Here is a 26,372-nt window from a genome sequence, read left to right as displayed (position 1 = left end):
GGGCTCTGTCTTTATTCTGTTTTCTCCCGCTCACAGAGCAAGTCGGGGAAAACAAAAACCAAAAACCAACCTTGCTTTGGTGTTAACTTCAAAAGAGTGTTGTTTATCATGCAATTTTATAGCTGAATATAATATCGGTTATTTTAGAAGTGAAAACTTTAGCACATTCAGAGAACAGATTGCAGCTCTCTAATTAGCACATCAGTATGTCATTCAAAGTGAAGGAAAACATTGTAATGACTGGAAAGCTGGTTCGAGTCAAGACCCACACAGTCAATAATAGTGCTAGCCTATTTGTGCCTCGATGCACTTCCCTTCATCTCGCCTGTTTTAGAGCTGTTGTTTTTTTTCCTACGTAGTATCACATAAATAAAAATTGAGTCTTTACGCAGAACCCATGGCTGTTATTTAAAATTTAGCGCTGAAGATTGTGTGACAGGAGCACTGCACTTCAGTCTTAATAACAGTGAAAATGGCCAAATCTATCAAGCTGGTTCAGAAGTGCTAGAAGCTAGAAATGATATATCAAAGCATTTTTTTTCTAAGAAGGCGATAAAGAGCAGATGTATTCCTGTTCTCAAGTGTGGCTCAAAAGGTTGCTCGTGTGGTGAGTATTGTTTTGCTGGTGGGAGGAAATAATAGGTGTATGTTTAATATGAAGATTTGCCTGTTCCTGAAATAGCTCACGCAAGCAATTCGACAAACAATCCTCTCTGCCTTTGCATTCCCAGCTATATGAGCTGTGATATCAGATTTTGATTACAGCCGGCTGGGATCCACAGATATAAATGCATGCACTACATGGTCTTATATAAAATAAATGTGCATAGGTCTAGTCCTTGTTTTTGTGGGTTTGAGTGTTTGTATCTGTGGCTTAGCTAAGTTGTTTAAATATGGGTCTGTTTGTGGCCATATATACTTACATTTAGAATCTGAGGTGATAGTGACTTCCTGGAGTCTATTGCCAAATTCACATCACTTTACCATAAATAAATAGAACATTATTTGAGGTGCTTGTGCAGTGCCCTGTGCCCTTGTTCACACAAGCTGTTTGGTGAAATGTGGCACTGCATAAGCGTCTGAAAATTAGTGTACTTTTTGATAGTCCCTTAAAATTACCAATAATTATACAACTAAAGTAAACTAAAGTAAAATGAAAGAGCTCAGTATGCTGAATGTCGCATTTTATAATCATGCTAATCATATCGTGCATCATAATAATAGATTCATTTATGTTTAAATCACATACACACACACACATATATATATATATATATATATATATATATATATATATATATATGAAGCAAGATGAGCTCCAAGTGGAAAGAATAGCAAGCAGAAGAATGTTGATTCATCTGAATTGGAGTTTTCAGTTTTGAAGAAGGTTTGGAGAACTGCAGAGAGCCTCTGCAGCTGAACACGAGGTTCACACTTGGTGTTGGGTTTGCCATAAGAGAAAAACAAACTAGACCGAAGTGAACGAGCATTTTTTGTGTAAACTATGTGTCTGTTTGATGTTGCACAGTCAATTAAGCCACCACCGGTGTTCTGCTGTTTCAGCTGTCTCTTCACAGTGGAGCAGAACAACTTAGCCTTGGTGCTGCTCCCTCTCAGTGAGTGTTTTGATCAAAGTTTAAACTGCTGCATACATTAAAATGATGCTAAGCTGTTATTTTCATTAACAACCATTTTCTCGTATCTTTCAGTGCACCGATAAATTATTATATTCAAATGATAGATTGAACAATCAAGAGCTCCATACAAACTGCTTTCCGATTCATTTACAGTTATATCACTTTTAGGTTATTTTTCTTTTATCTTTGATGTGTTTTTGCATAGCCTACAAAAACACAAGGACTTAGTGGAGCTCAGACTTAGTACATTTATTGTTTTTCTTTTTGTTTTTTAAATTGACATGTGTTATTAATGTAGCAACAAAGCAATTCTTATTAAATTAATTGAACTCTATAGTTTGCTAAGAATTTAATTACCGTGTACTTTTTTAGCAGCTTGATTAAAAATATCAGTAATTAACATGTTCAATGATTTACACTGCATATTCATTTTTGCACTTAACCCTTTCCTATCAATTTCAATAGTTAAATTTTTCTAATACAATTCAAATGCATTATACTAAATTCAACAGCAAAACCATATATGCGCAAATTTAACCTGTGTCATCTGCTGTATCTACTACAGGACTTAGTTTGATGTTAGGGGCTTTCCATCCTGGAACATATTATAAGACATATTAGAAAGCGACTGCCCATATTCCAGCTGTTTCATTTTTTTTAGTGCTTCCTCAGCAAATGTGGTCTAAATTACATGATGCATGTTACTGACTAAACCAATATTGACATAGATATTTGGCATTTTGGCCATTGTCTAACTATATTCTTAGATTCCTTTACTTTGGCGACTAACTTGCTCCTTGAAATGGAAACACTTTTTTACAGTCCTCCCCCCCTTTTATTTACACACAACACTACTCAGAACATGTGGTCATGGTTTACTTTTCATGCAATATATTTGATGGAAACTGCTCAGGGAGGGGGCTGTGGTAGACGTAAAATTTGCAGAATTAAATGATTTTTTTTAAAAATTAACTATGAAAAGCAGTTATTCTGTTATATTTTTAAATTGTAAACTGATGGTGCTCTTTTAGACGTTAATGTTTGAAATATAAGTTATATGACCAACTGGGATAGATAGTAATACAATAAAAATAACGGATACATTGTAACTACTCAGTGGACTTACACTTAAAATATCTATGTAACTGAATTGCTAGGCCAAAAGAACAAAAATAATTACCCTAAAAAATCTTATACAATCACTAGTCAACAATTTTTTGTATGATCATTTTTCTTAATTATGTACAAATTTAAAAATCAGAGAGGGGAAGACTTAATTTGAAACATTAGCCCTACATTAGAAATCGTAGCAGGATTGTTTTGCTACAATTCACACAGTTCACAAGAAAACTGCACCCAGTTTTACAAGGCCAGATCAAAAATTGGAATGGGATGATGTGACATGTAGAAACATCAGTTTCTCCAGTACACAATTTCAGAACATTATGATATGTAGATATGTTAGTTTTATCATTCGGCCAAATGTCGGCTTTTGGATGTCTCCATAATCAGATTTATTCAAATTTTTAACGATGTAGTGCAACAGTAGAGAAAAGGTTTATATGTGTTTAACTGGTGCAACTTCTATTACTCACAGTACTTTCAATATCATATTCTGAAAGAAAATGAAAATATTACTTGGGGCCTTTTTTTTTTTGTGTGTGTTTATTGAAATAGTACAATGAAGAGACGTCAGCAAGCCAAAAGAGAGAGAGCAGGGAATATACATAGTAAAAGGTTTCAGAGAGGATTCAAACTCAGGCTCTGCAATAGCCTTAGAGTATATGCTTTACCTGATCAATGCAGCAAGTGATAACAGCAGCTCACTCGTGGGATGTATGTCTATATGTGTATATGTAACTTTACCTTTAAGCATTATTAGGTTTCCTACTACTTTGAAGGACAATTTCAAGGTCAGATATAAAAAAAGAATTAATATTTGACAATTGCATTTCACACTTGATAAAGCTCCAGTTCATTTGAGCATAATTTCATCAAAACTGGACGAAAAGTTTAATAATAATGATCATCTGAAAAGGAGTACATATCCCCATTTGGGCCATGTTTGCCAAAATTTAGGGGTCAAAATGTATTTCAGTCACTTCAAGTTGCAATTAAGGACTTACCAAATATATCATGATAACTGAAGAAAACCAACAATTTTAAGCATCATTTTTACATTCAGTGACCCAAAACTTGTAAAGTTTTACAACATTTAAATAATAATTCAAGGTAATGACGTCAGTCAACATAAACATGGAAATGAAATAAATGTTGATTACCAAACAGCTTTCTCTTGACATATAAAGACCTACAGCCTTTTAATAAAAATATTAGTTTATGTATAAATTGGTAGTCATGAAAGCACTTCCTGTGCAGTGTAACAGAGCATTTTCTCTGTTTTTTCTGGTTATTCTGCATAGAGATTCTAATGAGCCTCCTTAACAACAGAACCAAAACAACCCTTAACTATGTAATGTACTTCCATAATAACTATGATATATTAAAAATAACCTGTAATCCTAATGAGGTCTGTAAACTAATTATGCAAATAATATTGCAGTTATGTAATAATAAACCCATCCTCAAAAATGAATGGGCACTTCTACATCTGAAAAGAGTTTCAATTTAAAGATCGCTCATGATTGGTAGAAAATACCCACCCCTCCCCCAGTTGTAGTTGTGACTGTTGTGTAAATATGCTTTGTGAATGTACAATTTTAATTATGATCAGAACTATGTGTCATTTTGGGAATACTTTTGGGCATTTCCTCCCCTTTTTTTCTGCAGTTGATCCAAACAACCTATATTGGTTTGGTTCATCACTAGAGATCTGATTATGGTTGCTTCATATATGATAATATTTCACTTTTCTTCATTATGCACAAACTTAAAAATAAAAAAAGCTCTATATAAATGAGTGTCAGTGAAAGTGTACAGTCCTCCAAAGCTATGTGACTTAATCACAAAATAAAATACAAGTCTAGTGTTTTTGGAGTCTCTTCCCCTGAGCCGGTGCCGTGGGTGTTTCTATCCGACTGAGAGAACAAGAGGGAAATACCACATGAGGATGAACAGACGGTTACTGTCACACACTCCAGTGCCGTCCTGAAAGGTGCGCTGTCAAGCTTCTCCAAGAATCTATTGATGAAGGCCAACTGCCTGTCTAAAAAAGCCTTGCAAGAGGAAACTACCTTATTATCATGCAAGTGTGACTGACTGGCTCATTGTGATTGCTGACATGTTAGCTTGCATAAATGGTGTATATATCCCAGGCAGCATAACCTTAATAGGTGGATTTAATCAGGCTTACCTATGTCTCAACAACAGACATACCTCAGTGTAAATAACTGGATGAGACCCATAGATCACTGGAAAGAATACTACTGGGTACAGTTTCTATGCCAAAATACATCATATTTACTCCATTTCTCCCCTCAGGAGGTTGTGGTGTGTTTTCTGCTGCTTCATAGCTTTTGGGTGTTTTAGCTTAAGAAGTTTAAGCAGATGGCAACTTGCAGATAGGGATTAATATGATTTTTTTAGGCTTAACAGCCTACTGTGGATTGCATTCACAATACCAAGTAGTCTCACGTCTGTGTTTTGACCTGATATATACAATCATGAGGCACTTTGTTAGTTACACCATGCTAACACCGTATCGATCCCGTTTAGCCAAAAAACTGTTTTAATTCTTTGTGAGATAGAGTTACCAAGGTGCTGGAAATGTTACTGGTGACTGTGGAGGCCGTGTGAGTACAGTAAATTCATTGCCATGTTTATGAAACTAGTTTGATTTGAACTTTGTTGGAAGGCATGTTTTCCTGCTAGGATCAGCCATCAGAAGATGGGAACACTGTTGTCATAAAGTGGTTGTTATTGGTCGTCAACAATACTACTGCTAAAGTATCCTCCACACCATAACACCATCACCACAATGGAGAATCCATACTTTAATGTTGTTTATGTCAACTTCATGCTTCTGGCTTGATTTTTTTCTGGCTGTGGTTTAAATTTCAGCAGGTTGTCTTTAACATGCCTAAATGCAATGAATTGCTACCATGTGATTAGCTGATTTGATATGTGCACTATCGAGCAGACAAAGAGGTGTGCCAAATAAAATGGCTGTTAAATTAAATTAATGGTGGTTAGCACTGTTGCCTCACAGCAAGAAGGTCCTGAGTTCAATTCCACCATCAGGCCAGGGTCTTTCTGTGTGGAGTTTGCATGTTCTCCCCCTGTTTGCATAGGTTCTCTCTGGGTTGTCCAGCTTCCTCCCACAATCCAAAGCCATGCCGTCAGTGGGGTTAGGTTAATTGGAAACACTAAATTGCCCATATGTGGGAATGAATGTGAGTGCGAATGGTTGTCTCGGTCTATGTTAGCCCTGCGACAGACTGGCGACCTGTCCAGGGTGTACCCTGCCTCTCGCCCTAAGACAGCTGGGATAATACAGCTTATCCTGAAAAGGATAAGTGGATTGATGGATGTCAGTGAATGGATGTTTTTATATATAGCACCAAATAATAATAACTTACAAATAATAACTTACATCTCAAGGTTAACAAAATATTACTGAGTAACATGATCTGGGAACATGCTACATGCAGAAAACTGTTTACTTGGTGTGTATGCAGGATAATACATATGATTTATATTGTCACAGAAAGGACTAATAGCTCTGTTTAGGTTTTTGTGAGCTAGAATAAGAGAGCTGGGAGACAAAATGGTACTTTAATTGGGGCTTGGAGTTAGTGTAGTAGGTTCCAATTACATACACGGGGATGCCATTGTTTGGAAAGCCTCCAGGCAAACAGTGGTGCTTGAGGGAGGAGGCGGTCACATTGAAGCCCATGGGTATTCACTAATCACCACTGTGTCTCATAGGGGATTCCTGGAAAATGACAAGTTTTTACTGCCTTGCTGCCATAGCGCTGTAATACTGTGTGGGAAAATAATTGCCATGAGTTTATGGTATGACTACGACACAGTCATTTTCTGCAGGCTTGTGTTCAACAAGGATGCCATGCTGAGTTGTCAGTCAAAGATTATCATCTAGCCCTGGTGAACTCAGCAGCACCAGCAATCAGCTCCAGAAGGAAATTAATGTATTATCTGGGTTACATGGGTATCATAAGTCCCAGCAAAATTTTCCCCCAATAACTTGACAGAATGGCTCAAGTGGAGAAAACAGAAAAATCCCACTGATAAAACTCATATCTGTCTGCCATTGCTGCTGTTGTTATCTGGCACTATTGTTGAATCGATTTGTGGCACTGGCTGCTGGTGATGTGGATCTCTGACACAATAAGCAGTCGGAGATAGCAACAATTCAGTGTTTCTCTGTTTCCACAGCCAGTCTCCACCACTGAGCTGAATCAGACTATCAGAAAGATAGCAAATCTGCACTTAATGGCTCCACTTAAACTACAAACAGAACATACAAGTCAAAAAGTAGAATAGCTTAAAAATATATAAATAAATGAATAAATACTCGTAATGCAGGACTTAAGTAAATTAATTTCTACACTTTACAGCAAAACAATGACCACTCTGCACTCTTTATTATTAACGTGTAATGCAAAACAGGTTAAAAAATACAATTAAAGGAACAGGTATAGTTAATAATTTTAAACAAATATGACTATGTTTAAAAAAATCTTGTTCAACTTTGTAGTGTTGGGAGCACATCAGTGTACAGCTCAAGCCTTTTTCTGAAATTCCAGCAAACAATCACTTGGTTTGTCTGACATACAAAATACAGTGGAGGCACTGTCATGGTTAGGGTCTGCAGTATCGCTAGTGGTGTTGGGGATCTTGTCAAAATTGATGGACATGAACACAGCAAAGTACCATCAGATTTTGATCCATCGTGCTATGTGTCTTTGTGGTAGCATCTTCATTTTCAGCATGAAAATGATCCCAAACACTCTGCCAATGAATTCAATTCAATTTTATTTATATAGCACCAAATCAGGTGCTTTATATTGTAAGGTAGACCCTACAATAATACATACAGAAAAACCCAACAATCAAATGACCCCCATGAGCAAGCACTTTGGTGACAGTGGGAATCAAATCAAAATTTATTTATATAGCACATATTAAAAACAACAAAGTTGACCATAGTGCTTCACAGTCAGTAAAAGCATGAGACAATTAAAACAAAACAATAAAAACAGGACAGGAAACAATAGGTGACAACACAACTAGCCAGATAACAGCCAACTAGTTAGAATCAAAAGCAAAAGTAAAAAGATAGGTTGTAAGACATGATTTAAAAGACTGGATAGACTTGGCGGTACGAATATGAACAGGGAGGTTATTCCAGAGTCTAGGTGCTACGGTTGCAAAGGCCCGGCCACCTCTGGTTGTGCTAGGAGCATCTGATTGGACGATCTAAGTGCTCTATTGGGACTGTACAAGTGGAGGAGTTTGGAAAGATAGCTGGGCGCTAAATTATTTAGAATTTTAAAAGTGAACAAAAGAATTTGAAAATCTATACGATATTTAACAGGGAGCCAATGTAAGTTGGCTAAAATTGGAGTTATTTGTTCATAGATTCTAGTACCTGTTAAGAGACGTGCAGCTGTATTCTGAACTAATTGAAGCCGGTAAAGAGAAGAGTGTTGGAGGCCCAAGTAGAGGGAGTTACAGTAGTCCAATCTGGATGTAATAAATGCGTGGATAAACTTTAAGGTCCTTTAAAGGAAGGAACGGCTTTGCTTTGGATATCTGACGCAACTGGTAAAAGCTGTTTTTTAACACAGTGGAGACCTGTTTCTCAAGTTTAAAAGAGCTATCCAGGAACACTCCGAGGTTTCTTACAGTGAGCGAGAGATGGCTAACAAGATGGCCTAGGGCATCAGCTAACTAGTCTGGCGGAATATGACTATCAAAAACTATGATTTCAGTCTTCTTACACTGAACGAGAATAAAACTATGTGATAACCAAATATTAACTTCATGCAGACAGTTGAACAGAGGTTGCAAAGAAGCAGACACATCGGATTTCAAAGGTGAATAAATCTGGATATCATCGGCATAACAGTGAAAGGAGATGTTATATTTTTAAAAAATTAATTCTAACAGCAACATGTACAAAGAGAAAAGAGCAGGACCGAGCACGGACCCTTGAGGCACACCACAAGGACAAACTCCCTTTTAACAGGAAGAAACCTCCGGCAGAACCAGGCTCAGGGAGGGGCGGCCATCTGCTGCAACTGGTTGGGGTCAATGCGGTAAAACCATACCTGGCTAAGCACAGAATGCAACACTCAGTCATGGATTGGCCTCCCCAGAGCCTTGACCTCAACATTACTGAAGCAGTGTGGGATCATCACACAGAGAACAAAAGGCAGCCAACATCCAAAGAAGTGCTTTGAATGTTCTCCAAGAAGCCTGGAGAACTATTCCTGTAGACTCATCAAAGATTAGAAAAGAAAGCGTGACTAAGAGCTCAGGCTGTGTTGAAGAATAAAGATGCTCATACCAAATATTGACTTTCAAGCTTTTAGAATTGTACAAACTATTTTTCCCTGTATTTGTATGTTTATTTATGTTTAAATATATTTCAATATATTGTCAAGGGTGTAAGCTAGAAGGGAGTGATGCTTTTAAATACAAGGGGGAGCAAGCGAGTCAGATACCAAGGGCACAAAGATGAAGCCGGTCTGATCGGAAACCAGTTTATTCCCAGGCCAGGGAGCACCAATAAAACAACAATGCTTAAAAGACGTACACAATAAAATATTATCTATATACTAAAATCCCCATGGAGACTAAAACTCATAAAATCCCCTGATGCAATGTCCCACACCCTGGATGCATGTTCATGATGGGTCCACCAGCAGGCCAGGAATTCCTTCTTTAGAGCGGGGTCCATGCTAGCCTTGTCTCCGGCAGACAAGGAGGAGCCTCCTATCTCCTCCTCTTGTCCCTTCACTGGGCCCATCGCATCCCAGCCCAGCTCGCGTTCTCCACCAGAGTCCGTCTTGCGATGCCACCATGGCTCTCCTCGCTTCAGCGCCCTGTAAAATAGGACGGTCGTCCCGGAAGCGGCCCTGGCTTATAGCGATGGCAACCCTCTCCCAACCCGGCTTCACCCGGTAAACAACAGTGGAGACACTACTTACAAATGCAGGCAGAGGTATACCTCTGCCCTGCTGCCAATCCTGTCCAGTAGCTGCTCCTACTGTCGCCGTTCCTTGCTGTCAGGACTGGGTCGCCACATCACGCTGGCCGACCCATCTCCAGATTAGGCGTCGCACCCCCATGATCCAGCAGCAGGTCCCTCTTTTCACCTGGCCTTCACACATTCCTCCTCATATCTGGGGCCTCTCCCTCCCCAGTGCTCAGCTAGTCTGCTTTTAAAAGGTCTTTAAACAGCTGATAGGCCACCTCTGGACACACCCATACCTCAGCAGGTGATCCCTATCAGCTAATTTGGACCATGCGCAGCCAGTCCACAGTGGATTAAAACCATGTTAAATAAAACACTAAAAACCATGCAATAGAAACAGAATAAAACCATCCAAATAAAACTACACTCATAAATAAACACTAAAAATCAGAATAAAACCAATATACAAGATAAATACAAATTTCCTCTGTGTGACAATATCACTGCACCTATTTCCTTTTTTCCCAGCATTTCCTGTGTATGTTATATATATATGAGAGGATGTGATGAAGCTGTTTTGATAGCATTTTCATTTCTTTGCTTTCCTCAGGTGGCTAACCTCCTGCGACTGTTCCAGATCCCTCAGATCAGCTATGCCTCTACTAGTGCAAAGCTCAGTGATAAAACCCGCTACGACTACTTCGCCCGCACCGTGCCCCCTGACTTCTACCAAGCTAAAGCAATGGCTGAGATTCTGCGTTACTTTAACTGGACATACGTGTCAACAGTAGCATCAGAGGGTGACTATGGTGAAACAGGCATTGACGCCTTCCAGCAGGAGGCCCGCTCTCGCCAAATCTGCATTGCCACTTCAGCCAAAGTGAGCCGTTCCATGAACCGCCAGGGCTATGAGAATGTGATCCGCTCCTTGCAACAGAAGTCTAACGCAAAGGTTGTCATCCTGTTCACGCGCAGTGAGGATGCTCGCGAGCTACTTGTGGCTGCTGCCAGAATGAATGTCACTTTCAGTTGGGTGGCTAGTGATGGCTGGGGAGCACAGGAGGGTGTGGTGAGGGGCAGCGAGACTGCAGCAGATGGAGCTTTCACCATTGAACTAGCCTCCTATCCTGTCAGAGAGTTTGAAGACTACTTTACCAAACTAAACCCATCGACCAATATCAGGAACCCGTGGTTCAGGGAGTTCTGGGAGCACCGGTTTGACTGCAGCCTGCAGGAGCCTGGCTGTGCTGACTACAGCTTACGAGATGGAACTTTCGAACAGGAATCCAAAATCATGTTTGTGGTGAACGCAGTCTATGCGATGGCCTACGCCCTGCACAACATGAGGCAAGCAGTGTGCTCCAACACATCTAAGGTCTGCGATGCTATGAAACCAGGTAATGGCAAAAGGTTCTACAAGGAGTTCATCTTGAAGACCAAATTTGAAGGTATGCACAACATAAGTAAACAACAAACATGAAAAAAAAGAATTTACCATGTTTTTTAAATGGTTGGAAGTGGTATTTATTTCACCATGGATGCAAAGGAAATAAGGGTTGCAAAGAGCCATGACACAGGATTAAGCAAACAACTTCTGCTGAGCAGAGAAAGGCTTTGTAATTATTCAATTAGCAAAAAATAATCCACGAATTGGCACTGAAGAAACAGCGGGCAGGGAACATGTCTACAACATACTATTCTGAAAATAGCACTGACAGGACGAATGAATGAACACATTCAGAGAACAGCTGTGGCTCAGGAGGTTGAATAGGTGTTGAATAGGTGCATTAATCCTAAGGTCAGTGGTTTGGATCCTTGGATCCTCTAATTTGCTGTCAAAGTGCCATTGCCCTCCTGAACTCTAACAACATATGCGTGAAAGTGTCTTATGTTAAAAATGTGACTTGTAGTATAAAGGGCTTAGAGGGATTGTTAGGAAAAGCTGTATATAATGCAGTGCATTTACATGTTACATGAATAGCAGAAAAAAACAGTATTTTTATGAAGTAATTTAAATTATACAAAAACATAGCACTGTTCTTCAGTCTATGAATTGAACTTTGGCTCTCTTTTTCTTTTTTTGCCTTTTATGTTATTCTTATATTATTATTATTATATTCCTGGCTTTGAATTTTTAAATCCTTTATATTTCCTTTAAGTCTTCATTGCTGTATTTTATGCTTCCCACCAGCACCATTCAAACCTGCAGACACAGAGAACATGGTGCGCTTTGATTCAAGTGGTGATGGCATAAGCCGCTACAACATCTTTCATTATCACAAAGAAGAGGGGAAGTTCGTCTACAAGAAAGTTGGTTACTGGGACCAGAACCTGACGTTGAATACCACCATGGTGCCCTGGCGTGGTGATGTGCCACCAACCTCCCAATGTAGTGACCCTTGCAGGAAGAATGAAGTGAAGAGCATGCAGCCTGGTGATGTGTGCTGCTGGATCTGTATTCCCTGTCAGCCCTACCAGTACCTGCAGGATGAGTTCACCTGTGCTGACTGTAGTTTTGGTCAGTGGCCTCTGGCTAACTTGACTGGCTGCTATGATCTGCCTGAAGAATACATCCGGTGGGAGGATGCCTGGGCTATTGGGCCTGTTACCATTTCTTGCCTTGGCATACTGTGTACCCTGTCAGTAGTAGGCGTATTCTTCAAGCACAATGAAACACCTGTGGTTAAAGCAAGTGGACGTGAGCTCTCCTACATCCTGTTGTTGGGAGTGCTGATGTGCTACAGCATGACCTTTATCTACATCACCAAGCCTTCCACAGCTGTTTGCACCCTACGCCGTCTAGGCCTGGGGACCTCCTTCGCAGTATGTTACTCAGCTCTCCTAACCAAGACCAACCGCATCGCTCGCATCTTCAGTGGGGTAAAGGATGGAGCGCAGCGGCCACGTTTCATCAGCCCGGCCTCCCAGGTAGCAATCTGTGGTGCTCTTATCTCCTGCCAGCTTCTAGTGGCTGTTATCTGGCTGCTTGTGGAGGTGCCAGGGGTTCGAAAGGAGGTGAGCCCAGAGAGGAGAAACATTGTTACCCTCAAGTGCAACAGTAGGGACACCAGCATGCTCATCTCTCTCACCTACAATTGCGTTCTCATCATCCTCTGCACCGTCTACGCTTTCAAGACAAGAAAGTGCCCCGAAAACTTCAACGAGGCCAAGTTCATTGGGTTTACCATGTACACCACCTGCATCATCTGGCTCGCCTTTCAGCCTATCTTCTACGTCACAGCCAGTGACTACAGGGTAACTATCCATGATTTTTTTCCTGATGAATAGTAAATTGAGTATTTATAATTCATATTTCTATAAACCTCTAAAGCCAACTTATGTGGAGTAGTGCAAACAAAGTCTATAAATGACTGTCCCCTGTGTGTTTACCATCCCTGAAGAAGGTGTCACTTTCACATTCCATTTGATCCCCTTCACCTAGACTCATGAAAGCTTTCTTTTCATGTGAGTTGAAGGATCTTTCAAGAAAACAACAAAGACTCTGGAGACGGATCAGGTCTGAATCTACCCATAGAAATAGTTACAGACAGTCAGATTGATTCATTAAATCGTGGCATTGCTAAATGTTCTTTGACCCATTTTTCAGCTAAAAGATGGATTCTAGAGATTTACAATAGGTTTTGTTTGTAAAAACCTAGGCTAAATCCCAGTGGGAACCCATACAGGGAACACAATAAGCAACATTATGGTCTGTATTAAAAATCATTTTGAGCGGCCTACTGTTGCCCATTTTGTGACACAACCTCCCTAATAGAAAATTTGACAAATCTGCTACAGAGTTGTCGCATGGGGATAATGTTTTTGCAGCATTTAGCCTTTAAAAAAAATCACTGCAGGCTAAATTTAGTCTGTAGTGCATCAAACTACACTGAATAAACATGCTGAATATGCATTCTGACCTTAGTGATAATAGCAAGCCATAAATGAGAATATTTGTCTTATTAATAGCTGCATATATAAATGCATTTATTTATCTGTGCAATGTGACATAGGATAAATAAGACAAAACATTAAGCATAAAACTGACAGACCATGTAAGTTATGAGTGCTGATGCCTTAGGCAGTCCCAAGGCTACTGTCACAGCATTTTGGTCGAAGTGTGCAACAAGGCCTTTGTTGTGCAAACAGATAGGGGGGAGGTCCAGGGTCACACAAGGTTTGTATCATGAGAAATCTCTGGCTTTTCATGTCTGTTGTAAGCAGCCTTTCGGGTACTCAATCCATGAACCAAAAGCCAACTTTCCCGATCCTTAGTGGCCCTTAAGAGACCAGATACATTTTGTAGAAAGTAAGGCTTCGTACTAAAATTGCAACCCAGAGATTAACTGAAGGAATGAGGGGTTTCACACCGCTCTGGAGATCTTGATGATTTGGTTCTGTGTGACAACAATAACAATGGCTGTGGGTTCAGCTGCCACATTTCAAATTAGAGTTGGATAACACGGGAATATCGTAATGAGGGTAGCCTAGTGAATCATGATGAGCCCACGGTTTTGCAGTTACGTAGACACATTTTCTTTCATGTTCAAAACCTTTAATTAATTTCCCTCTTCTTTCTACAGTATAGTTTCTGTAGTTACTCACTGGGTAATAAAACATTCATAGTTTGGTTCTTAAACAACCTCTTAAAGGCTAAATTAAAGTACATTAAATTGTGCTTCATAAAAGGGAAGGAAATTTAAGAAAGAGTAATAAGCTAAAACGACATTAAATGCAAATGTCTAACAATGAAATACATCATACAAATACAGCTCATGTTGTGCTGTTGCAAACACTGGTGGTTTCTAATTACTTGTGTAATCTGTTTAAAGGGAATAGCTGCTAGAAAGTTATCTTTATGGCTGAAAAAGATTAGGAGCTGCAGAGAGAAGGCAAAGTTATGTTACCAGGAGTCCTGGTGGTGCTTTTCACTACTTATTTTTGAAGTTGAAATGCATGATGACTTCTCATATTTCTGCAGTGCTGTTATTGTGCAGTATGTTTGGGAGAGATTTCACTTCATGCTGTGGTTCTGCAAATAGAAGTTCCTGGACTGCAGGGGTAACCAGTGGGGTGGGAAGAGACGGAGCTCAGGAAGATGACCCCAGCAGTCAGCTCACATTAGCAGCTGAAATATGACTAACAAGGCCCCGACTTTCCAGGACGGCCAGCTGTGCTTATCCCTCTTTCGACTTCTTGCCCTCATGTTCATGCGCATACAAATGGACAATTAGAATTGCTAACAAACACAGTTGAAAACCACACGCTGTTTAAAATGCAAAATATGGCTAATAATGTGAGAATAATAACTATAAGAAACCTGAAAGGGACAAATTTGATTTCTCATTTCGATTCCATCCAGGTAACGTTTTCTTTTGCTTGTTGTTTCTTGAACAAAAAGTTGATTATCAGTTGTTAACCTTCTGTTAAACAACTAATTTATTATATCACTATTTATTAGTAAAGCTTATATCCATGTATAAGTGAATATTTGTTACAGGGTTGCGTTTGGTTTTTGATTGACTTTTAGAAAAGACGGAAATTTAAAGATTGATTAATAGATGTTTGAAAGGAGCCACACATTGGATTAAAGGTTTGTGAATAACCAGAATAAGGAATAAATGAAAATATGAGTGACTTGATCAAAGGCTGTGTGTGAGAGAAGAACTGGGACCAGGTGGCCTTTGAATGAACTTCATTAGTCTTTTTGAAGACCAAATGAAAAAAAAATCCAAGAGCCATCATTACACACACGCTCTCTTTCATCCCAGGTACAGACCACCACCATGTGCATCTCCGTCAGTCTGAGTGGCTCCGTGGTTCTCGGCTGCCTCTTCGCCCCAAAGGTCCACATCATCCTTTTTCAGCCCCAGAAAAATGTGGCCACACTAAGAGTCACAACCAACCGCTTCAGTACCACAGTTTCTACATCTGCCTCTGCTCCCAGCTCCAGCTTCTCAAAAGGTACAAATGCAGAGTATACATAATCAGACTACCATGGTAAATATGAATATACAGCCAGGAGATTTAACATAACTTATCAGCTAACATGGCTTTCTCCAATATTAAACAATCAGTCTACGTAAAACGTATTAATGTTTGAGATTATTTAATTTGTAGACGAACACAAATGGGCTGCAAGCTGAAAAAAACTGTTGTTTCAGGATTTGCCCATTTCAGTTGATTCTAATTATTATTATTTTAATTAATAATTTGTTTTTAATTGTATTTATTTATGTTATTTTTTTGCAGATTTGTCACACTTCACAGGGAAAAAAAGCCCAGTCAAACCTACTTGGCCCTGTGTGAAAGAGTAATGCTTTGTCGCATTGTTCTTGCTGCCAGGGGTACCAACACCAGTTATTAGGTTTAGGGGGCAATTACTTTTTCACAGCACTGTAAATGAAATATACAGTAGTGTTTAAATTTGTGAGGTGCTGGCAGGCAAATAAGAATATGCCTGTCTGTGTTGTTTCTAAGCTAAGATACCTTTTCCCATACATCTTCCATAATAAAAAATTAAGTCAGTAGTACAAAAAAGTAAGTAATTAAAATGTATTTATATAGCACTTTTCACAGATAAAAATAACAAAGTGCTTCACAATAAAATCAGAAGTAAAACTGGGTAACAGTTGACAGTTTCACTGTGAAACTCAGATAAAATGACAGCACTGCAGTAAAACACTAAAATATCATTTATTTAATTAAAAAAAAGTATTATTCTTATTTGATGGAACATGGGTAAAAGTGAAGAAATTTCTATATAATACTGAAAGGTTTTTCCTGCTTGTTTCTGTGGTTTTACATCAGCATAGCTCTGCAATTAATAACCAGGCCATTATGTTTTTCTTTTCATGTTGGATAAGAGAAAGTCTTATCTGAACCCAATTAATAAACTGACCATGTTCACAGACAAAAAACCACATTAAATATATATGAGACGTTTACATGGTTCTATAGTGAGCGTGCCATTTACTCTTTTATAGCTGGGAGACCTCAAACAAAAGCTGCGCATTGAAAGGCTTCCGACACTTTACGCTTTATCTCGTCTCTTGGACCAAAGTGATTTCTGTTGTCAGAAAAAAAAAATGTTGCAAGGACTAAGAAGTATTTAATTGCTGCAATTAAAAGTAGGAATTCAACAATGTAAGGATACTGTCTGGAAAATAGCACTGTAAGATGTGGATTTCTGGTTGCATATTTCACATTGTTCAAATATAGCTGGTGATGAAGCAACCGGACAGAAACTGTATCGTTTTGTAATGTTTTATGTGCAAGTCTGTATAATCTTGATCAGCCAAATAAACTTCACAATAAAAGTCATGTACAAAAAGGATACCTCAAAACTGTACTTAAAGACAGGGTGCCTAATGTATTTGGACCACTTCCATAATGTTCCTCGCAGCTTTTATCTCTGGTTTGCAGGAACTCAAACATCACTGCTTTTATTCCCTCAGGATCAGCCTCCAACTATGTGCCAGCAGTTTGCAACGGGCGAGAAGTGGTGGACTCCACAACATCCTCTTTGTGAAAAACATTCCTCTCTAAGCACAAGCGACCATCCCGTCATCAATCATCCTTCCATCCAACAGAGCTGTGGATGACGGAGCCCCCATGGCATCTAACATGTTGCAGAGAGATAACTAGACTGACAGTGGCAATGGTAACTCTAACTGTGAAAGCGTAACGATGTTCTTACAGCGAGCAGTATGTATCAACTGTAAAGCCTTTTTTTTTGTATAGATTTAATATGCTGTGGTCTCCTTGGTTTACAGATAGATGTGATTAAATGCACCGTGCCTTGTCCTAAAGAGTCTTGTTGTCAAATGGGTGGTTGTGAAGCAATAGTGTTATACAAAAACAAAAGGCTGTTCTTATTGTGTTCTTACAGTGCTGTGAATATATCCAGATGTTTAGACATTGACAAAAAAATGCTTTGAGATAAAGTTAGCCCTTCTGTTAAGCAAAATGTGTGACTAACTATAGTGAACGTGATGGAAACTAGGCAACTAGACAACGTAAAGGACGTGTGTTAATGTAGACTGGTATAGCAGTGCGTGCTTACTTGTAATTTATGTAAATAAAATGTTCTTTTTTTAATATTAAAAGATCAAATTCTACTTTGTTTGGGTTCCCACTTTCAGTTCTTCGCTGTCAAATTCAGAGGAGCTATGCACAAGAACCGCAATTGAGATTTGGATGCAGGATTAGCCGATTTCTGCCATTTCAGTAAATTTTCAGTTACCAAACTAGTGCAGGATAGCTATTGTTTTAATAGTTGAGTACCTGCAATTGTACATGAAAAAAAAAAGTTCACATGAATCCTACATTTACATATTTTATGCGGACTAGAGTTTTAAATGTGAAACTGTACCCACTGTCTGCCTGCAGCATAAATAGAAGTGACTTTATTAAAAATTTAAATGTCATTGTCTGCATGTTTAACTGTGAAAGAAGATGATACTGTTTTCCCCCCCTATATGTCAAACAAAATTAAGAGATGGGTAATAAAAACGATTCCTAATGAAAATGGCATCAACATGTCCACCAGGGTCTAAGAGGACACCTGCAGGATGACTGAAGATGGTGCAAATACCAAAAAGGCGATTCTTGGTTATTATATAAAAATAACTGTCACTGACATAATGTCACTAGTCAACAGCTTGCAGTCCCCGAGGCTGGTCTGACAAATCACTCGTATAATTAAAAGATTTTGTGTACTTTCACTCCTGTAAATACCAAGTAAATGTCAAGTAAAGCAAAAGTAGAAATAAGCTGTAAACTGTTTTTCTTATTACTAAAAGATGCCAATATCTTTTCAATTACATTTTTATGAGATTCAAATGATATGCTGGTCTTCTACCACCATATCTATGATTCACAACTTTTCATCTGACTCCTCCAATACCCAACACACAGAAGCAGTCATCACTTTGCCAGACACACTTACAGCCTAACTTTCATAGAACATCATGAAACTTCAGAACTTTATGATCACAAATAGAACCAGCAAGTCTTTTTCCTCTCTCCTACAATTCAGCCTCTTTGCACTTTATTTTTATGCAGGGACGCCTCACCAACAATGCTCTGACTTCTTCACTAAACCAGAAGCTGTTATTGTCTTTTAATAACAAGAGGAAGCGGAATCCACAGGCAACAACTGTATGAACAGATACTGTCTGGATTTTATTTTATTTTATTTTTTTTACAGTAAGTTAAAAAAAACAGATTTTATTTTTTATTTTTAGATCTTTAATTTACAAAAAAAAGGAAAAACATTTAACAGTTTTCTATTCAGCGATTTTGGTTTCCTCTGGATTAGGTTTCCTTTTAAGAGGAATAACATAAATTCCATTCTTGGCTTCCTTTAGTCTCCACCATCGCCCCAATCTGTAAACAAAACAAAGATTTATTTACAAATCATTATTTTAACACTAAAAGTTCACTGAAGATAATCATTAACCACCATATGGACTGTTAATTAAAAAACAAATAAGAAGAAGGAGGGATGGAGTAATAAAACACTGGAGAAATTGTTTAAATCTGATATCTGGTAACAGGTCAAAAACATTTTGTATTAAACGATCACCACAGTGAGCTTGAGGCTTTCAGAAGAAAAATTGAGGATGGGTTGCCCACTCTCAATATAAGACTGCAAAGAATTTCATCATCTACGGTACATTAAAATCAGAGATCCGGAGAAATCTATTTGCGCAAAGGTTGAAAACCAGTAATTAATGTCTGTGATCTGTGGGTCCTCAGGCAACACCGTGCTGGAAACAGACAATTCTGAAGTAGAAATCAATGCACAGGCTCAGGCACACTCCTGAAAACTGTCAGTTCATTAAAACTCTAGCATGCAAAGCAAAAACCTCGGGGGAATAAACAGTGATTGAGAAATGCAGAAGCTGTCTCTGAGCCCGAGCTCATCTAAGATGGATTCAGGTAAGGTAAAAAAAAAAAAAAAAAAAAAAGCACCTCTCCAATGCTCCAATAAAACTTTTTGGGAAAACACGGATATTGCACCTTCGGAATTAAAAAAAAAGGGTGGGGGACCACCTGATGTGTTATCAGTACACAATTTAAAAACACTGCTATAGAGCAGTATTAATGCACACAGTATGAGTAACCTGCACATCTTTGGAGGCACAATTAGTCTGACTGACATCTTAGCTTGGCCATTTCCTGATCCCGAGGTTTTGGTATTTATAATGACTGATAAACATTTACAAAGTGAAGAAGAGACAAGATCCCTTCAGATAAGTTATAAGTTTTGATGTTGCATATGAAGGCAATCTGAAACTTCCCTATAAGCAACAGATGGATCAGCAACAGCTGATGCAGAGAGCAAACGAGTAATTGGTCAATACCTTGCAATATGAACCATTTACAAAAATCCAAATCAATATTGGTATTAGTCTTAAAAATCCTATATCTGTCAGACAAGGTTTTGGATTAATTAAACTGTACTGTAGAGAACAGTTCGCCCTATGGTAGCTGGGATAGTCTCCCCCCGCAACCCTGAAAAGGATAAGTGGAATGGTATGGGTAAAATGGACTGATTCTTATATAGCATTTTTCTACTCTCCCAGAGTACTCAAAGCACTCTATACAACATGCCACATTCACTCCATTCACACAAGCACTGCCTTCTATGCGTCTAAGTGCCTAGTACCATTCACACACATTCATACACCAATGGAAGAGCAACTTGGGTTAATATCTTGCCCAATGATATTTGGAGTGAAGACTAGGGGGAGCCAGGGATCGAACCACTGACCTTCCGATCAGTAGATGACCTGAGCTACAGCCACGAGTGGATGGATGGATTTACTATAGAGCAGCTCAAACCCTCCAGTACACAAGAAAACATTTTGGATTTCAAATTACAATAATCACTGTCAGTTCCCCTCAGCATTTTTCACAGTGGTCAAGTTTAACACTGTTTTTGTTTCATATGTTGCTACAATCAAATTAAAGAAAAAAAAAAAGGTTCATATTTACATGTCATTCTGTAAAATCTGTAACTATGATCGACGCACCAAAACGAAATATCTGATCCACTTGCACATTTTATTTTACCTTGCATTCAGCTAAACTAAAAACATTACATGATAAGTGTGAAATTATCCAACATCATACTTCCTGGGTTACCCTCAGTAACTGCATAACTCTATAAATGAGGCCAGGTCAGGACTTAAGCGACCTAAAAATTCTAAAATGTCCAAGATGGATTAACACTGCCACCTAGTGGATGTTTTGTCCACTGAACATGAACTTGCGCTGACATTCATTAGTTTTCAGGAACTTTAGTTTCTATGGAAACATGAGTATGAATGTACCTGTGCTCCTGTCCAACTCCTGCCACCAAGAACTGACCAGAGCTTGAAAACTTCAAACTGTTGACGAAACCAGACTAGGCAGGAAAGGAAAGTAGGGAAAGAAAATAAATATTTATGCAACTTATTTTTTGTTTTTGTTTTTTAATGAGAGGAAAGGGTTAACTGCTTACCACTGGCACACTGAACAGAGGCTCCAGCCCACGATAATTCTGGCCACATTTCCACACATTAACCTCTGAGTTGTGGGAACCTGCAAGGAAGATCCGTTGTTAAACAAAGCCAAATGACAACAGCTTACTTAAACGCCAACCTAGGCTAATGTATTACTTTGATATCCTTTTCATCAGGAATGAATTTATTACTTGCACTGAATACATCTGCATTCAAACAAATCACCCGTGAAACACTTTATTTAAATTATCCTGCGTATGAAAACGGGTCCATGTGTTACTGAAAAGCACATGAAGAGGTTTCTCACAGCTATAGGCACCTGAGGCAATAGTATCAGAGTTCTGAAGTGCCGCCACTGAAGAGACCCAATGAGGCTGCTCAATCCCTGCATCACCATGGCAACCGTGGGCCCGTTTCACTGTGCTGAGAGGTTTCTTCTTGTTGACACTCCAAAGACACACAGAGCTGAGGTTGTCAGGAAATATGAATGAGTTAGTTCACACCATTACACCCCGAGTAAAATAAAAATGGAGAGAAAGAAACTGAATCAACATAAAAATAGCAGCAAAGTTTTACCCATCATCTGCTCCTGTTACCATGTGCTCCTCATTTATGAGTTGGATACAGTCAATTGAACCCCTTAAGAAAAGACAACAAAATCAGAGTTGTCAGTCTCACTGTATGCTTAAAGAAAAATAAGAGTATAAATAAATATGCATTGAATGTGTACATCTATTTTAAAAAAAAATAAATAAAAAAAAAAAATCAAGCTGTGCTGTTACATTTTCAGAATGAAAATTACTCCAATAAATCTAATATCAAAGGATTTTATATAAACCAACCAACAGACATGTTTAATGGTAGAGGGACAGTAAAAAAAAAATGCAGCAGTCAAAAAGGGAGTAACAAACAATACTCTTAATTTGATTTCTTTCATATTTTTTCAAACTTTATATGAGAGTATAGTGCCAGCAGCAGAAGAGCAAGATCATCCATGAGAAATTGTGTGTTGATTTTTGGCCATTTTTGGTCGCTCCCTTATTTCCCTAGGGGTTGCCACAGCAGATGGGATCTGCGTGTATGATTTGGCACAGCCAGATACCCTCTGACACAACATTTCTCCAAGCCTGGGACTGGCTCTCAGAGTAGCTTGACTCTGGGTTTGTTTGCTCTCGGTCTTTAACCTTACATGCAAAAGATCTTCAGTTCATGTGTTAACAACTACACCACCGAGCCACTTCTTTCTTCTAGTGGTTTAGCTGTCATTTGCAGTGTCCAAAAATAATTTCCCAGTGGTTTGTATTTTTAGATTTATTAATTTATTCTTCCTGGCAAAAAAGTAAAATATCATTGATTCACAAACAGTGCTTGTGAACACATGTGCGTGTAAACCATGTGTATTAGCCCAATATTTCCTTATTATTTCTTCTGTTTCGGCCAATATTTACCCTATTCCAAAAATGCTCAAATTTAGAATTAAATACAACACTATAAAATATTAAATTGCCTATAAAGAACAAAATAATGAGAATGTGTAGACTTTAACATTTTTCATATGTACTAGCTATCTTATTATAACTATTTACTGCATATGCTGAAGAATATGGATGTTTTTCAATATTTGCCATGAATTTCCCATCTCAAGCCAACAGATGAGGTGCGCCTTGGTATCCACTGTCTTCTCTTTCTTATGTTCTGCTTAGTCTTTTTTCCCCCCCACACCAACTACAATATCAAAAGTTTTAACGTGAGCCAGTTTGTCTTTGGGGAAACAATATTCAGCATACTTGTTATTTCAGCCAAGCATCGCTTTTTGTGTTTAAAAATAAATAATATGACAACTACCACTCCTGTGGAAACACTCTGGCTTCATTCTCAGATTCTATTATTTCAGATGGTAATTTTGCATACATTTTTAATGCAGGCTAAGAACATTTCTGTGCAATTATTAAATGCTTTTATATGAATCTAAAAAAACAAAAACAAACAAACAGACAAAGCACCTGAATTTGTGCACACTGGTGAGAACAAGCAACACACAGAAGTCAAGAGACTCACTCATGGCCATGGAACACCAGCTGAGACTCTTCAGCTATCTTCCACACCCGTACAGTACCGTCCCGCCCTCCTGCAGTCACACAGCGCTCACGGCTCAGGCTGTCCAGTCCTGTGATCGAGTCCTGATGGCCAAAGCTACAGGAATTTACAGTCACAGTTAATTTCACACATTAGAGCCAAATGAATGTGAGCAATTATTTTCTGATTGATCACTCACAGAGTTTCTACATATGCATTCTCATCCACATTCCACACTTTGATTGAGCGGTCATGAGAGGCGCTGTACAGATCATGAGTCCCCTTCCTGAATGAAAGGCCCTGTGAAAGAAAAAGAAGATTGTGTTATAAGAGAACTGCAGGCATCACCTACACACAGCTGAGATGTCAAAATTGTAGCCAACTAGTGAGGGGGAAAAAAAACATTAAGAACATACCGACACAGCACCTTTGTGTCCTGTAAATTTATACAAATGTTTACACGATTCTGCCTCCCAAATCATGATCAGGTTGTTCATGTCTCCAGTGGCCTAAAAATATGTAAACAAAGACATTATGGTCACACTTTGGTAAGAAAGGTAGAATATGCTGGATTCCCAAAATTGGTAAAAGCAGGAATTGCTGAGGAAGAACGACTCACCAAGTACTTGCCATCCGATGATATGGCCATACACAAGATGTGGGCTGTATGTCCAACATGGCGATCCTCTGTACCCTTCCTTCCACCGGGTATTGTATGTATTTTTTTACCACTCCCAACATCCCCTAATGAGTGCATTTTCAAACGTATTATTATTAAAGTATTAGCCTTCACAACTGTGAAATAATTTGAATTTGTTTTCATGACAGGAGTTTAAAAAAATTATAAGGATTAACTATACACTAACATTTAATGATGGAGCAGTCTTTGGCAGCAGAAAAGATGTTCTTGTCATCTGGAGTGATGACCAGGCATGTAATTGGAAGTTTGTGTCCTCTGAACATCCTGATCTCTGAAGGATCTGGTGGTATGAGCTAAAAACAAGCAAACAAAAAACACACAGAAATAAATGACATTAAACTTCTTATTAGACACACAGCGGGATTAAAAGATGAAAATTCTGATAATTACATCTTTGGCGATGAGCCGCTGGAGCTTTCCTCTCTGTTCAAGCTGATGGGAGAAGAAAAAAATAAAATAAACTCACATCCACAGAAATATCAATATTATAAACACAAGTCCAGCAAATCAAGTACAGTAAATCCAAATAAAAAACTGTATCGATGGGACAAAGGCTTCAGAAGTCTGAGTGACGTGATCAAGTAAAACCAAAATATTTCTTCCATCTGATCATAAGATGTAAAGCTGCAAATTCTTATAAATTACTGAACTGCAACCCAGAAGACCACATCAGCATTTTTACATCTGGAACAAAAAAACCTTATTAAGATTTGATTTAGACATCTGAGTTGAATCTCTGCCATAAGAATGTCATAACAGCAAAACCCTCTGAAACTCTGAAGTGTAGTCTACCACTATGTTGATCAACCTGTTCAGTACTGTCAATTCACTCATCCAAGTGACTTCTGAAGAAGTCATGTCAGTCTTCAGAGACTGAAGAAGTCACTTGGATGAGTGACAAAATGTTTCTCCCACTGAAAATACTACGTCCAGATGAACAGAATCAACTTTTTGGAATTGAGAGCATAATAATTATCGCCAAAATATAAGGACCCACAGATATCATTAAATGTATACCTCAAGTAAAAAAACTGAAACAAAACAAAAACAAAAAACTGAGCGCATTTCTGCTACATATTCAGGAGGACTTGTGTTACTGCCCAGCACAGAGCGATCCATTCACACAAGAAGCAAGTGCAAATCGGCCAGAAGTAAAATCTCAATTAATGACAGGATGAACGTCGTTCATGATAGCATGATCTAAGGAACATCTGGCCAACAGGCTCAACAGTTTGTTAATATTAGGTGTAGAGTTGGCAACTAGATATTTTCATTGTGAGGGGACAATCTGAGTAAATGTTAGTACACAGAGACATAGCTTAACACATGCAACTGGCAGTGTAATAACCAAGTCATGTAAGGTACCCCGGTGCTACAACTACCATTTAAACGGGCTCACATAGGAAATGTCCTACCACTTCTTCTTGAAGTCTTCCAGCAATTAGATCTGTCTCAAAGGAGGCTTCTTCTGCTTTCTTTTCCTCTGAAGACAAGAAGAATTCATTTCATTCATTCTGCCACTGGCTGCAATAATGAATTTTAATGTTGTGTCTGTGTAAATGACACAAGTTTACCTTCTTCCTTGAGCTGCTCCAGGTAAAGTTTAGCTAATCTCAGCTTCTTCTCCTGTGGAGTCTCCTCATACTCAATCTGCTCGGTGGACTGCCTTTTCTTTGGCGCTGTGGCCCTGGAAAAATCAAATCATCACAAAGATCACTAAGACTCGTGCTTTTATTTAGAGGCCAAAAGCTTGTGATTAATGTATACCCCCCACTGAAAACGCACCTCTCCGTCTCTGAGTCGCTGGAAATCTCTTCATTATATTTCGAGCTCGATTTCTTCGCTCGTACTTTGCCTTTTCCGGTAGGATCGACATCACCCTGCGAAAGAGGTGGAAAAAATACGATGTATCTATCCCAAACGCGTAAATAAAAGCGTTATAACAACAGTGGAAATCAGCTAAGAAGCCACGAGCCATCCCTGTGGTTTAGCTTACCCGCTAACGGTTCAATTCACCTACCTTTCGCTTCGTGCCCGCTGTATTTTTTCCCTTCTTGGCAAACTTGGGGTTTTCTTTTGTTTTTATAAAGAATGATGAAGACATGACGAAACGCAACAAGCAGCGTTTCAAAACTGACAACAGTTATGCAGAGTTAACTCTTCAACTTTCTCAAGCCGCAAGTCAACATTTAACCCACATGGGTCGACTGCAACCAAACTAGGAAGCTCAAATGGGCCGCGAGGGCACACTGATTGGCCAATAGTCACGTTCACTCTAACACGTCCCGCCCTTTATTAAAATTCTGGATTTTAATTGGCCCATT

The 26,372-nt window shown here is 38.8% G+C and overlaps 2 protein-coding genes and 1 long non-coding RNA gene across 5 annotated transcripts in view; 1 reads left to right on the top strand and 2 right to left on the bottom strand.

Annotated features, from left to right (window-relative positions):
- The window catches only part of grm2b (glutamate receptor, metabotropic 2b), a 29,707-nt gene extending 11,519 nt beyond the window's left edge, over positions 1 to 18,188 (top strand). For both annotated transcript variants that reach the window (XM_025907217.1, XM_003448336.4), the window contains 4 exons: positions 10,370 to 11,207; positions 11,951 to 13,014; positions 15,531 to 15,723; positions 17,217 to 18,188. In XM_025907217.1, the coding sequence (XP_025763002.1) occupies positions 10,370 to 11,207; positions 11,951 to 13,014; positions 15,531 to 15,723; positions 17,217 to 17,290 (2,169 nt within the window). In that variant the 3' untranslated portion in view covers positions 17,291 to 18,188. The remainder of the gene's footprint in view (positions 1 to 10,369; positions 11,208 to 11,950; positions 13,015 to 15,530; positions 15,724 to 17,216) is intronic.
- Positions 9,312 to 10,002, bottom strand: LOC109202260 (uncharacterized). The gene is made up of 2 exons (XR_002062224.2): positions 9,773 to 10,002; positions 9,312 to 9,667 (listed from the first exon to the last, which is right to left on the bottom strand). It is a non-coding gene; the product is annotated as an uncharacterized LOC109202260 (long non-coding RNA).
- A 744-nt stretch (positions 18,189 to 18,932) lies between the features above and the next one.
- rrp9 (ribosomal RNA processing 9, U3 small nucleolar RNA binding protein) lies at positions 18,933 to 26,292 on the bottom strand. Of its 2 annotated transcripts, none has more exons than XM_005453529.4 (15): positions 26,069 to 26,292; positions 25,834 to 25,928; positions 25,623 to 25,735; positions 25,464 to 25,531; positions 24,439 to 24,480; positions 24,215 to 24,341; positions 23,968 to 24,092; positions 23,765 to 23,857; positions 23,548 to 23,648; positions 23,331 to 23,465; positions 21,849 to 21,911; positions 21,580 to 21,737; positions 21,272 to 21,351; positions 21,102 to 21,175; positions 18,933 to 19,149 (listed from the first exon to the last, which is right to left on the bottom strand). In XM_005453529.4, the coding sequence occupies exons 1-15, from the start codon at positions 26,150 to 26,152 to the stop codon at positions 19,050 to 19,052; spliced, it is 1,458 nt and encodes a 485-aa protein (XP_005453586.1). In that variant the 5' UTR covers positions 26,153 to 26,292; the 3' UTR covers positions 18,933 to 19,049. The 2 variants fall into 2 exon arrangements, with proteins under 2 accessions (XP_005453586.1, XP_003448385.1); XM_003448337.5 differs by having other exon boundaries at positions 21,592 to 21,737; positions 26,069 to 26,291.
- Between the last annotated feature and the right edge of the window lie 80 nt (positions 26,293 to 26,372).

The sequence above is a fragment of the Oreochromis niloticus genome, linkage group LG5, assembly GCF_001858045.2.
Source record: "Oreochromis niloticus isolate F11D_XX linkage group LG5, O_niloticus_UMD_NMBU, whole genome shotgun sequence".
Lineage (NCBI taxonomy): Eukaryota > Metazoa > Chordata > Actinopteri > Cichliformes > Cichlidae > Oreochromis > Oreochromis niloticus.
Note: the sequence above shows the minus strand (reverse complement) of the source record. Positions and strands in the feature narration are given on the sequence as shown.

Bases quoted from the DNA above. Each gene is read 5' to 3' on its own strand.
- rrp9 (XM_005453529.4), bottom strand. From the start codon at position 26,152: ATGTCTTCATCATTCTTTATAAAAACAAAAGAAAACCCCAAGTTTGCC. The intron at 25,929-26,068 runs GTAGGTGAATTG...CCTCTTTCGCAG, and splicing joins CAGCGGGCACGAAGCGAAAG to GGTGATGTCGATCCTACCGG. The intron at 19,150-21,101 runs GTACATTCATAC...TTTTGTTTACAG, and splicing joins GGAGTTGGACAGGAGCACAG to ATTGGGGCGATGGTGGAGAC.